Consider the following 13,069-nt stretch of genomic DNA (forward strand, 5'->3'; position numbering starts at 1 on the left):
TGGCGATAGAGCGCCCGCACTTCCGTTGACTACGACACAACGAGGAAGAAAACTGCGCCGGTTTTGAAAGTTGAAGAAGAACGTTAAACTTTGTCAGACAGGTGTGGCTCTGCTTTTACTGTCCATGCTGTGAAAGAAAACGCCGAATAAACTCAGCGGCAACACCACGACGCTTTCAACATATGTGAACTGGGTTTCACGGAAGTATATCGCGCAGGTCAGTGTTTTTTTATGTATTTACCGAAATTATTTGTATTGGACGAGGAAAGTTTAAATCACGTCACTCCACCACAGAACTAACGATAGCACACACAGCTGGAACACGTACGTACTGTTACTGCAGCAATCTTCATTTGGTTTGCTTATTAAATAATATTTAGATTTTTGTTTGGAAATCGAGATGAGAAGATTGTGCTTTATCTGAAAAAAGATTCACCTGCAAGTATAATTAAAATTTACACTTGTTTCCATTTTTAATCTCTCAACATTACTCTATAAATTATAGGCTTAATGAGGATTTAGAGCACACGTTGATACCTGCAAAATACAACATGTTCACAATGTATATGTTTATTTGTAATTCGCGAAGACAACGAGGCTGCGATGATTACAGTGCGGCTCGTATTTTGTTTTTTTGCTGTACTGTATTTATTGCATTACCTCCTGGTAACTAATGTTGATTCTGCGCTGTAATCAAACGCTACCCTGGCTGCAGCAGGACACCATGGAGTCTCCGGTGGTGAACCTGTACAACCAGTTCCAGAGTCTCAGAGCTCAGGTCGACTGTCTGAATGAAGGCATTGAACCACGTGAGTTATTTTCTCAACCTGTTGCTGTATTTTGTCTGTCAGTCAAACTGGGGGGAACTATTTAGTCAAAGAAACCAGGTCTGATTGGTATGGGAGGGACAAAAACGTTATAACTACTGTATCAGCATTATCAGTATTTTTATTGATCTGTAAAATGTTGACAGTTCATCTTTAAAACATGAATTAAAACTGAGTTTGTGTTAAATATGTAGTGAATTATTAACCACGCGGTATAAATGAATGAATGCAAGTAGTAAAAATCATTTCCATGTCAATAGTCCATTTGCATCTGTTAGCAGTGCACTTCCTTTCTTTGTCCTAGTTTCAATGTTGCCAGGGTGACCTGAATGCTTCTCATTCTTATCAGTTCTTGAAACTGAGCTGTGCACAGCTCTAACTCGTCATTATGTTTTCTTTTCTTCTCCAGAGTTCCTTCAAATGACTATGAATTTTGAAGAGTGCCGGAAGAAGTGGCTACGGGCCACAGAGGAGCTGGTTAGTTGTAAAGAAATGTTGACCAAAGCAGAGACAGAGAAAGGGTCACTGGATGTAAAACTGAAGCACGCTCGCAACCAAGTGGACGTGGAGATTCAGAGGCGGCAGAAGGCCGAGATGGTTTACGAGAAGCTGGTGTGTGTCTAGGATTTTCTACCTCCTGTAGTCGTTCATGCATTTTTAATATTTTGTTTGAGAACCAGACTAAAATATCTAGATTAAGATCACAGATCATGTTTAGAGAAAAAAAAGTATACCTGTCTATCCATGCACAAGACATGGGTAATTTAATTCTGTTTTTGTTTTTTTCTCTCTTTTTTCTTCTGGTCTATGGATTTAAAGGAACGTCAAGTACAGCTGATTCGCGAGCTGCTGATTTCAGAAAACAACAGTGTTCACCTCAGTGAAGAGCAGCGATCTGCACTGGCCTTTCTCAGTGCTCACTCCCAAGCAGTGCAGGCTGCTAAAGGCAACCTCAACTCCAGCCAAAGGTCTTTCCATTTAAAGCTAATTCTTTGTTTAGACTTAATGTAATGATCGGTGATTGTAACTTCTTTAATTTTTGAGTAATCTGAAGGGATAATACTGTAGCATATTCTGTGTACTGTTTTCTAATTAATGGCATGTGTTGCAGACGGCACTATACAATCTGTGTATAGAAGCATCAAATGGAATAGGTCAGATTAAACTGTCTTCATTTTTACAGATTAACAACAATCAACGAATCAGCATCCATGCTCTCTGACATTAGTTTCGACCAAACAGATGACTCTCTGGTATGCTAACTTATCTCTTAATACTGTAATTTATTTCATACATTAATGTTATTATGTAGGTAATGATAAAAAATGTCTTGTCACAATAGGATTGGGATTCCTCCGTGATGAAGAATGTAAGGCTACGGAAACGTCAGAAACGGGTGAGTAAATTCCCTCATTTGTTTTCATTCATGGAAATGTCATGCTCATTAGCTGTTTCAGTTTAGGAGTTAAAGTGTCCTTAAATACATTTGTTCTTAAATCCCAGCGGTCATCCAGAAAACTCCTTGATGTTCCCCCACAAGCTGTGAAGAAATCCCGCTCCACCGGTCGCAAATCTGACAGGGTAATACTGACCTCTGCAGCTCAGTGGACCACACAGCGATAGCAACTGATTTAAATTTATGTTGAACTAGAGAGACGGTGAAAAGTTCACAATGCTGTCAAATTCCATTAATCTTATTATTACAACACCAAAACAGTAACACAAAAATAGTTACATCTGATTTGGTCTCATTTAGATGAATGAGTCGATTGTGACCAAAACTACAATCACTGTACCTGTGAACGGTGTCGCCGTGGCGGCTGTGTCCACCATTGAAACTGTGCCGTACTGGACACGCAGCAGAAAGAGAAGTGGTAAGAATGAATATTTGTTTAACACTTTTTGTGAACTTGAAGGTTTTTTTTTTCCCTCATTGAGTTTAGATGTGACGTGTCTGATATGTGGGTACAGTTGCTCCAGGTTGGGCGGATACGACTACTACTGACCATTCAGAGACTGCTAGTGAGGCTCCAAGTTCATCAGACTTCCCTCCCCAGTTCAAAACTCCAAAGGCTAAAGAAGGAAAAAAGCACCACTTCATCCCTAAAACAGTACGTCTGTTGACTTACTTCAGTAACAAAGACTGATGTGTGCTCCAACCACAGACTACATGTACTGTTCCCTCTCCACCAAGGTGATCCGTTCTGAGTTCTGTGTACCTTGTGGGAGAAGAACCAAGTTTGGCAAGGTTTATCTTCGCTGCCAGGACTGTCGGCTGGTGACTCATCCAGAATGTCGTGAGCGAAGCCCGATGCCGTGCAATCCCACAGCAATCAGCACTCCCATCAATAACGCAGAGGTAGTAACTACTGCGTTTTCAACACGATTTATCGGCACAATTTTTCATAGTTTTATGTCTTACTTAATCCACTGTTGGCTCTCTCTGCAGGCCACCCTCGCTGACTTCGCTCCAGTCACCTCTCCAAAGATCCCAGCGTTGGTAATCTACTGCATTAAGGAGATTGAGCGACGAGGATTACATGAGGTGAGAAAAAAAAAACTAAAACATGCCTACTTTTTCATGCATGAAGATTAAAAATAAAATTAATGATGTTTCAAATCTTACTCCCCTGCAGTTAAATTATTGCAGAAAATAATGAACTGTATCTGTTGTTTTTCTCGCTCTAGGTCGGCCTCTACAGAGTGTCTGGCCAGGAGCGTATGGTCAAAGATCTGAAGGAGAAGCTGATCAGAGGAAAGACTCTACCTCAGCTCAGCAAAATAGAAGACATCAATGTGATTGCGGGCGTCCTCAAAGACTTCCTGAGAAACCTCCCAGAGCCTCTGCTCACCTTCCAGCTCAACAAAGCCTTCATGGAATCAGCTGGTGAGTCCGAGAGACCTGCAGAACTGTATTTAAATTAGGGTTCTCAAACAGTATTGATACATTAGTGAGTATAGAAACGTCTCAGATGGAGGTTTCTGTGATACTAATGTGTTCATTGACCTTTCAATGTCTTTGCAGAAATCCAGGATGATGGCAACAGTCTGGCCATGTTGTACCAGACCATTAGTGAGCTGCCTGAACCCAACAGAGACACGTTGGCCTGTGTGATGATCCACTTGCAGAAGTAATTATCACATAACATTACAGAAAATGTTTAACATGTTTTCTGTGCCAGAACCTAGAAAAATGTAGCCAGGTTATAATGAACCATCATGTTAAAGTCACTTCCTGGGTTTTTTTTTTACTCTCTCTCTCTCCAGGGTGTCACAGTGCATAGATACCAAAATGGATGTGCATAACCTGGCTAAGGTCTTTGGACCAACTCTCGTGGGTCATGCCGTTCCTGACCCAGACCCAATGACCATTCTACACGACACCAACAGACAACCCAGGGTAAAATAAATAGACCAACACAGCATGTCCCTAATGACAGAGCACAGATCTGTATCATCATGTGTCAGTATTTGGTGTCTGTTTTTTAAGGTGATAGAGCGTCTGCTGAGTATATCATCAAACTACTGGAGCCAGTTTGCCTCTCCAGATATAACTGCCATGGACAACGGTCACCAGTTTGATACTCCGGAAGGGAGAGGTTAGAATCCCTAAGATGACATGATGAACTTCGCCTTTGTTACACTTGACTGTATGGTAATATACTTTGTTAACCTGTAGTGAGCATCCTGGGGCCAGTAACCACTCCAGAGCATCAGATGATGAACAAGACACCTTCCTCCAGCTCACTGTCACAGAGAATGATGCAGACCTTATCCAGCACAAGCATGTAAGTCCTCAAAATTTAAAAAAATATGTCAACGATTACTTTTGAACTATTTAACTGATAAAATATTTTGTGTTTTCACTCATAAACATAATTTTTTCCTGCCTGAAATATTAATTTGCTTTTCTTTTTAGATTTGGGAGCAAAAGCAAAGCAACATCTGCCTCAAACCGTCAGGGGAACTTCTTCACTTCTCCAAAGCTGGTTTAACGAAGGATTAAAAAAAAAAAGGGGGGAAAAAAAGGAAACACTTATTGTTATTTTGATATAACTCACTGCAAACATAATCATATGGGGAAAACAATGTGCAATTTTTTTAAGTATACAACACTTTAATTACCAAAAAAAAAAATCTAATCAGTGTTCTAACCTGGGCTTATACAGCCGAATAGTTTTTATTGAACTTTTTTTTACTGATTGTTTTTATCTATCCTGTGAATAATAATGATTGTGTATTGACCAGAACAGGTCACATCTGTGATTGTGAAAGGGTTAACTCTTAACTGAGTTTAACCAACCATTATAAACCAATTCAATAATCATGACTTTCTATCGCCACTTGGGATTGATTTTTCCCTAAGCTGTGTGGTCATTAGTGTTTACCTGTTTCTGATCCTGTGGTTGTAACTGCAGCAGCGAACGTGAACACAGTGACTCACAGTGAAACGTTTGAAGAGAAGATTTATTTTACTCAACACTGACTTTTTCTTTCTTTCTACTTTTTTAACACTTGTGTTTTTTGTGTGTGTGTGTTCGATGAATCCATGTTATTGCCTAACAATGATGTCTTGTGTATTTTAACAATGCTGCAAAGTCTACACTGTCTATTGATTCACGTTGCTTTTTGCACTGTCCGAACTGTTTGTTAATCTCAGTGTTACGACCTGGGAGTACTGGCCACTAGGGGCTGCCATTGCACCACCTATTCTATGCAAACCTCGACCAATAAAAACGACCTACTGTACATGGTCTACATAATATTTTTACTGTAGGAAACACTACAGTTCACAACCACAGTCAATGACAAAAAAGGGAAATGTAATTCTATATAACGAAATGCCTGAGTTTTGTAGACATTTTATAACAGTAGCTTTAACTAATGGTCTTGTGCCAAAAATTCAAATATTCACATGATGTCAAGATTCTGTGCACCAAATAATAACACTACGATTGCCTTCTGAAGAGGCTCCTTTATCAACTTGATCAGAATGTGCGTTTTGGGTTTTTGTTGTCATCTGTACTGAAATGCAATTTGCTGCTGCCTCGTTGATGTTATAGTTTGAACATTTTGTTTAAAAAATGCTATGTTTGCATCCATCACACAAAATCAAAGGTGTTTTTCAGTGAGCTCAATGTTCCTTGTGTCAGGCTCCTATCCCTTTGTTTTCATCTTCATTTCCACAAAGTTGTAGGATTTACTCCTCTGACATGTAGTGGGGAACTTATACTTCCAAAATAAAGCTATGTTAAATTCTGGATATTTCTCTTCATCATTACTACATGTAGTGTATTACTACACTTATTTAACGGTTATATGTCATTACTACAGTAGTATTACTACACTTATTTAACGGTTATTTGGTTCAGCTTTTACGTATGTACAATGGAACCAAACAATATTTTCCCAAGGTTGTGAGTTAAGGAGCTTTAGGTTTGAGCCTGGGATCTGGTGGAAATCCTCTCACTGCACAAGTGTTTAAAAAAATTATATACAGTATATATGTATAAGAGCTCTTTGAAAAGCACTCTAGAATCACTCAAACATGTTTTTACATATTTTATAAATCTATGCAGTCACTTTTATTCTTATATTTTCAAAGACTAGAATGTAAATACATTGATATTCCGATCCTTGTGTGTGAGAGATCACAACATTTCAAACCACTTTAAAAGCAGACTTTGGTTCATGTTGGTGTGTTTTTAATGCTTGACTTGGAGAAGTGAGGCCAGGGCAGTGCAGATGTAGAGCCTGAGAATATAAAGCCAGAGGAGTAGTTTTTTTTTATATCAGCACCTTATCAGCTTCTAACACCTGGATATGGATTAGTTTTACCTTATTAACTGCCATTATGTTTCCCTGTGTTATGGATTCAGGCCGCTAAGAACATATCCCTCATTTTAATGGTCTAAGGAAAATGTTGACCATTGTTAAAAATCTCCCGTGAAAGAGCAAACGCACAATTCTAAAACTGACAGAGCAGCCAGAGATAATGTAATTTGGCTCATTGTTCAAACGGTCATTACAGCCATTTCCATAATCTATTGAGCAGAGTGGGCAGGCGATGAGGTCCGACGTTATAATGCTTTAGATCAGGGATCATTTATTCATCTCATAGTTATTCCATGAGCGGTGTCTCTGCTGAGAGCTAAGCTCTGGCTGAACTCACTGACATACATTTTTATATGGCCTCGTTCAATACTGGCTCGCTGCAACACACACCGGCTCCTGTGAGATGGAAGACCAGCTGTTTGAGGGAGAACTGAAAATATGGTGAGCAAAGTTCATCCAAATTATTTTTTTTCCTCAGTTGCTTTCTGTCTCTCAGCATCTCACACACACTGGACTGCAGGAGAAGATATACAGGAGAAGATATTCTGAAAGGGTTTGAATTTCACATCCTGATTAATGGTTCATTATCCTAAAATCAACCAGGTCTCGTGTGTGTGGATCTGTCCTCTCGTCGGGGGATTGTGTGTTTATGCCGCGCGATGCTGCATACGCTCGGAGGCGGCACACATCAAAACAGCTGGCTGTGTACATTGCGCCTCTACAGCTCCATATCCCAGCATGCCCCAGTGTGCAGTGATAGCACTGCTCTCTGCTGTGAGACCAATGAAGGCCAAATGAGTAACTGGTCCAATTAAGGGCTCTTAAATAAATTAGAATGTAAGCTAGTAAACACACAACAACAATAACACGCTTTGATTCTTCCATTTATACGGTGAAACCCAGGAAAGAAACAGAACAATTATCCCTCAGTGGGAGCACAGGACGATCCAAACACTGTTCACCTGCTCCAGCTTCAGCTATTGCCATTATTGACGGATTGGAAATATGATCCATACGTGTCAAGCTGTAGCCATGCGCCATGTAGCACACGTTACCAATCTGAGGCCACAGCCGATACTGTCAGCGCCTCGGAGATGTCAAATCAATAACTGTCAGTCAAATCTACACATTTTCTCGCAAAGACGTTCGATATGTTTGCAGAAGTGAAAAGCCATGTTAACTACCAGAGACTTTATTTTTTCTCTCTCTCTTTAAAGGTAGTGTACATATAGGGATTTACTAAAATAAATAAATACCCTTACTAAATAGGTAACAGCAAGTACTTGATGGTACTACAGGTACAGAGTCTCCCTGCCTGTTGTCAGCATGGTTTTGTTTGTGTGCTTGTGTCCAGCAGATGGCGCCCCAGGTGAGAATCTTTGTGACCTATTCCAATAAGCCAGCCAGGAAAACCCTGATTTAGAACAAGGATGTTACAACAGCACCCCCAACTCATCAACAGGGCAGGGAGAGGGAAAATATTAAATATTAAAATAACTGTTACTGCTTTTAATTTAATGACATTTAATGAAACACTAAATTAACCAGTTTGCAGGTCTAAGATATGAGCATGAAACAAATTTATATTCCAGATCACCTCGAATGGTCTGGGGGAAACGCAGCAGTTAATGACTTCAATATGTAACAAACATGTGATGGTGCACACACTAATAAACATGACAACCAGCTCCAGCCGGCTCCCTTCTTAACAGGCAGAGCATGTGATCAAACGGCGATCCGCCCGATTAGTTTCTCGCACTGTTTTCAGTGAATTATGTGAGCGGCTGTGTGATCAATATCATTTCCATTTTGTTCATTAAATGCATAAGACTGAAAAAAAGAGTCATTGTCCAAACAACACCCACCTGTGAGTGTTTTAACTGGCTCCTTGGATTTCAATGTTTCTACTCGCTGCTCTTTCACGCCATCCATCGTCCTCACCCCTGCTGCCTCTCCCCTCCTTTGAATCGAGCCGCCGTCTTAGCTGGCTACCATGCATGCGTGGTCGATACCTTGTTACCACAGAAAAATCAATTATCTCGAGCAAGCAGCAGGGGGAAGAGGCAATAATGAAAGAATGCTCCTCCTTCCCAGACTTTGGCCACGGTCATTAAATATGAATTTATCCTTAGGTGAGGAGATTTATGGAGTGAACGCAGTGCCTTGAATTCACACCTTCTTTAAAGAGTGACTTCAGCGACCTGATTATGAGCTAAGCTAAATGGGAAACAGCTTTTTTATTAAGGCTGATGATGTATGTCTGAAGCTCAGCTAGCGTCTTGGTTATCTCACCTGAACTGATCAAATTTGACACAGCAGCTAATAACACGGAGTCTTCATACTGTAGATAAAAAGACTGTCTTCAGACAGTCACATGATTACAGTCAACCTATCTCAGGACGTTCGTGAAAATAAAAGACTTTTCTCTACATATCTGCCACTTGGCTAACCCTTTCTACAACTAGCGTTTCTAGCGTATCAGACAATTCCTTTTTTTTATAGAATTCATTCACAACCTGCTTGTTTGTTTTGTCTGTCGTAAATCAGCAATCATCAGAAACCGGACAGAGCTAACATTATATTAGCTTGACTAGCTGAGTGATACTATCAGGTGACAACGGGCAACAGGTAGGTGAGAAAATTCTCTGTAATGATATCTGTAATGATGAGTCTTCTTGTGATGACAAATCTAACAGCTGCAGCAGGAGGTGCTCAAAATAAATCCCAAACCACTGCCACCATCACGGATCGGTTATAGGACAAAGTGTAAAATAAAGATTAAAAGATAGAGAGGGAAGGAGAGGAAACAGGAAGCAGGAGCAAAGAGGGAAATGTGTAATTTCGATTTGCTCTTAAGGCTGCAATAAATTCAATTTTAATGGGGCACCACACGCAGTAGCAGCCACTCAGCAGTCTGTTGTGTTTGATGCCAAATTGTGCAGAATAAACAGATTTGCTGTGCAGCTGGTCCAGAGACACTTTCACTCGGTGTCTCTGTGACGTGCTCTGTTCCTCCTCTTCCAACACTCCACCGCCACAAATGGACACAGCAGACAAGAGTTAGACAGATTGTTAAATTAAGATGAGGAGTGCTTTGATTCATTTTCTCCCACTTTAACTGAGTATTCATCTCCAGCTGCTGTATATACGGAGTCCTGGGAAGATTTTTTTATTTTTTCTTCAGTAATAAATGTTGGTGCTGCTGATGAGAAATGACATGTCCTCATTACGAAATACTCTAAAAAAAAATGCTATTCAGATACCATGTATGCAGGCTCTAATTCAGCATCCACTCTGTAAATATGGAATATATAAATACCTGAAACTTTAGGATTTTGTAAATAAGCAATTTCTTGGGTTGATTTATTTCTAAATCTTTCTCTGGAGGAGTCAGTGTGTCACCTGCCGTGAACCTCGCCACACATTACTGACAATAAGTTACTCTTGGAGTAACGGCACACAAAAACATTCGGACAAATGAGGCCGAAAGCATTCCCTGCTTAATGGAGGTAAACCAAACTCTGGTCTGATGATGTTCAATTAAATCAAAGCGATACATGAGCGAACTAAACAACAGGAGCTCAATACGCAGCATTGCAGCCCAGCACGACCCTGTGCAAATCTTTATCCAATTTAAACATGATCATTTTAAACACACAGTAATGTAAGATGCAAAAATAGAAAAATTCCAAAATATTCACAATTTGTTTACGTACATCCTGGTCCGAGTGTGTGTAAAGTTTGATTGTGAAACCAGTAGTTATTAAGACAGACTCAAGTGGTGGGTGGACTGACAAACTAACAGACAGACCGACTGTTGACAGGATACTGTGTGTTTGTGTGTCCATATGCCGTGTGAATGCAGCTGCTTGTTTGTGTGTGCATGTTCCTTCCTCATGAGTGAATCTGAATTCATGTAATTTAATGTGAATCTGTGTGAGCACAGGTGCATGATATGGACCAGCAACAGAAAGGCGCTGTGCAAGAAGGGCTGACGGGTTTCTACTGAATGTGAGCACCGGCTCCGTGTGCAGGTACTGTATGTGCTTGTGTCCCTGTCTCCGTGTTTGGGATTGTTTTTCTGCATGAACAGGCGGTGGCGGTATAGAAACGACTAAATAATAATAAAACATGCAGAAGCCCCAGATTCTGGATAGCTTTAGATCAGGGCTGTCATTTTCACTGAGGGCCACATCAACAATACAGTTCCCCTTGAAGGGCCGGTTGTAAATGGAAGGCCAGGGATCCCTAACCTCTGGTCCACGGACCAGTACCAGCCCTTAGGTCATTTGGTACCGTGCTGCACTGGGACACAGTGAAAAATTTGCTTAATTTTTACTAATTGACTTCATTCAAAGACAATCCAGTCAAATCCATTTACTTTCTTTATTTAAAATAATCTGGCAAGTCATTCAGACACTGATACAAACAGAATAGAGTCTAGTAGATGTTTTATTCTGAAAATTTAATGATCCTTCAATGCTCAGCACCTTGGCCGACATAGATGTAACTACTCCATAACAGACTAATGGACTTTGCTGCATGGACTTTACTAAATACTTTTTATGCTCCCGCGAGCCACACAAAATGGCTTGGCGGGCCGCATTTGGCCCCCGGGCCTTAAGTTTGACACATATGCTTTAGATGTACAGCAGTGCCACACTGTCGTCTTTATCAGCTGGTTTATTGCTCCAGCACTACACCAGTATTAGGAAAACTTTATTAATTAATCGAGTGTTAATAATTCAGGCTTCTCCTATTCATTTCCCTTGATCAAAAGGGGGTAAAACAGAGGCAGCGTTATCTCACTCTGTAGCTTCAGCAATTAAAATGACTGTGTAGTAACACATCAATCTTAATCTTTAGATCATGTTGTTTTTTACTGTTTTTAATTGGATGAACCATTAATTAATATCCTGAAAAAAAAAACCAAAAAAACAAAACAAAACAAAAAAAAAAACAAAAGATGGTCCGTAAAACATTTGAACATTTCCTGCGATTTTCCCGTTAACCACTAGAATGCACTGTTGTGCTTCTAAATCCGCCTCAGTGCCAAGAGGCAGTCGTTCTGTAGCAACACACCCATTAATTTCAGCCATCTCCCCATCTCTATCATGCCCGGCTCCCCCGTGGCTGTTAGAATATGGGAGTGGTGAGCTGCTGTATTGTGATTTTTGTACCGTTCACACCAGCAAATCTTTCATTTGCGCAGATAAAGTTTTGTTTTGACTGTGACAGCATGTTCATCTGACAAGTTCTAACATCTTCTTCCCCTGAATTCCAGCCTCCAGGGAAAAAAGTTAAACTGTGTGGATCAGAGCTCATACATAAATGTAATCTATCTGCACAGGCACCAAGGCTGTAATTGGTACTGGATCTCAGGCAAACACCTGACTCACTCTTCGTGGTTTTAAAAGCACACGGGGAGTAAGACACTGTGAACTGGTGCAGTCTATGTGTCATGGTAACATTTTAAATGCACTGACCACCTTTTGAATTCTATATTTCAAAATGTTTCCGCCCCTGTATCAGTTCAGCACAGTAGCCAAGCTAACGGCTAATTCTAAAAATATAACACAGATTTGTCAAATTAGGCTTTATACTTTCACTGACAAATGTAATTCAATTTGTGGTGAATTATCAAAATTAAAAGATTAATGTCTGCAACAATTCTCCAAAATTGTTGAAACAGAGGGAAATTCAGAGATTATTGCTATAATTATCATCATGATTAGCTCCTAATGTGTTTGCATATCAAGACGGGGGTCCCAGCTTTTTCTGCTGTTTTTGACTGCACCCTCCAGAGGTCGCTGTAGCAGATCGTCTCACCTTATCTCCCAACATACACTACTGTTAGTTCAACCATCTTCACATACGCCCAGTCAGGAAGTCAACTCTCCTCCAATCAAGGCATATCCATTCCTCCAAAGGTATGGAAATCAAAGTTGCCCTCACTTACCCCTCACTAATTTCCCTCCCATTTTCTGTCTATCTGTGATCTGTAATTTGCTTCCATTTTCCTCATCCATCAGCTTGCTAAAGTTTTCCTTCCTTGCTCGAAAGCCATCCTGTTGACTCAGTACCACATTCCCCATTTAGCCTTTAAACTGTGTGTCTTTTCATCATGGTTATAATCTGACGCAACGTTTCAGTTGGTGTGGAATCAAACCTTACAACCACAACATGGCTGATGGCTAATCCAGCCACTGCTCCTTCATGTGGTGAAAGTCAAAGATGGTGATTGAATGAACAGCAGCGTGGCAGTGACAAAGTGTCTCTGTCAAAGGTGGAATTGATTCTAATGAAGTGTTTCCATTTCTATCTGAACTTCAAAGACTTGTTTTGCAATATATCTTTGATCTGCATTGCAATATTTGGTGATATTCTTTAGTTGTGTTCTGACAAAA

At 40.3% G+C, this 13,069-nt stretch overlaps 1 protein-coding gene and 1 long non-coding RNA gene across 3 annotated transcripts in view; one reads left to right on the forward strand and one right to left on the reverse strand.

Annotated features, from left to right (window-relative positions):
• The window catches only part of LOC112487755 (uncharacterized), a 72,644-nt gene that overhangs the window by 4,272 nt on the left and 55,303 nt on the right, over window positions 1–13,069 (reverse strand). The window lies entirely within an intron of this gene.
• On the forward strand, window positions 10–6,090 carry LOC103386252 (rac GTPase-activating protein 1-like). 2 transcript variants are annotated; one of them, XM_008320430.3, is made up of 17 exons: window positions 10–217; window positions 716–809; window positions 1,237–1,439; window positions 1,647–1,795; window positions 2,011–2,080; window positions 2,170–2,223; window positions 2,331–2,408; window positions 2,584–2,701; window positions 2,799–2,938; window positions 3,022–3,186; window positions 3,277–3,372; window positions 3,516–3,714; window positions 3,853–3,958; window positions 4,095–4,227; window positions 4,318–4,426; window positions 4,507–4,615; window positions 4,747–6,090. In XM_008320430.3, exons 2-17 carry the CDS (start codon window positions 725–727, stop codon window positions 4,820–4,822), a joined length of 1,890 nt encoding a protein of 629 aa, XP_008318652.1. In that variant the 5' UTR covers window positions 10–217; window positions 716–724; the 3' UTR covers window positions 4,823–6,090. The 2 variants fall into 2 exon arrangements, with proteins under 2 accessions (XP_008318652.1, XP_016892480.1); XM_017036991.2 differs by having other exon boundaries at window positions 719–809.

The sequence above is a fragment of the Cynoglossus semilaevis genome, chromosome 11 (genome assembly GCF_000523025.1).
Source record: "Cynoglossus semilaevis isolate Cse_v1.0 chromosome 11, Cse_v1.0, whole genome shotgun sequence".
NCBI lineage: Eukaryota > Metazoa > Chordata > Actinopteri > Pleuronectiformes > Cynoglossidae > Cynoglossus > Cynoglossus semilaevis.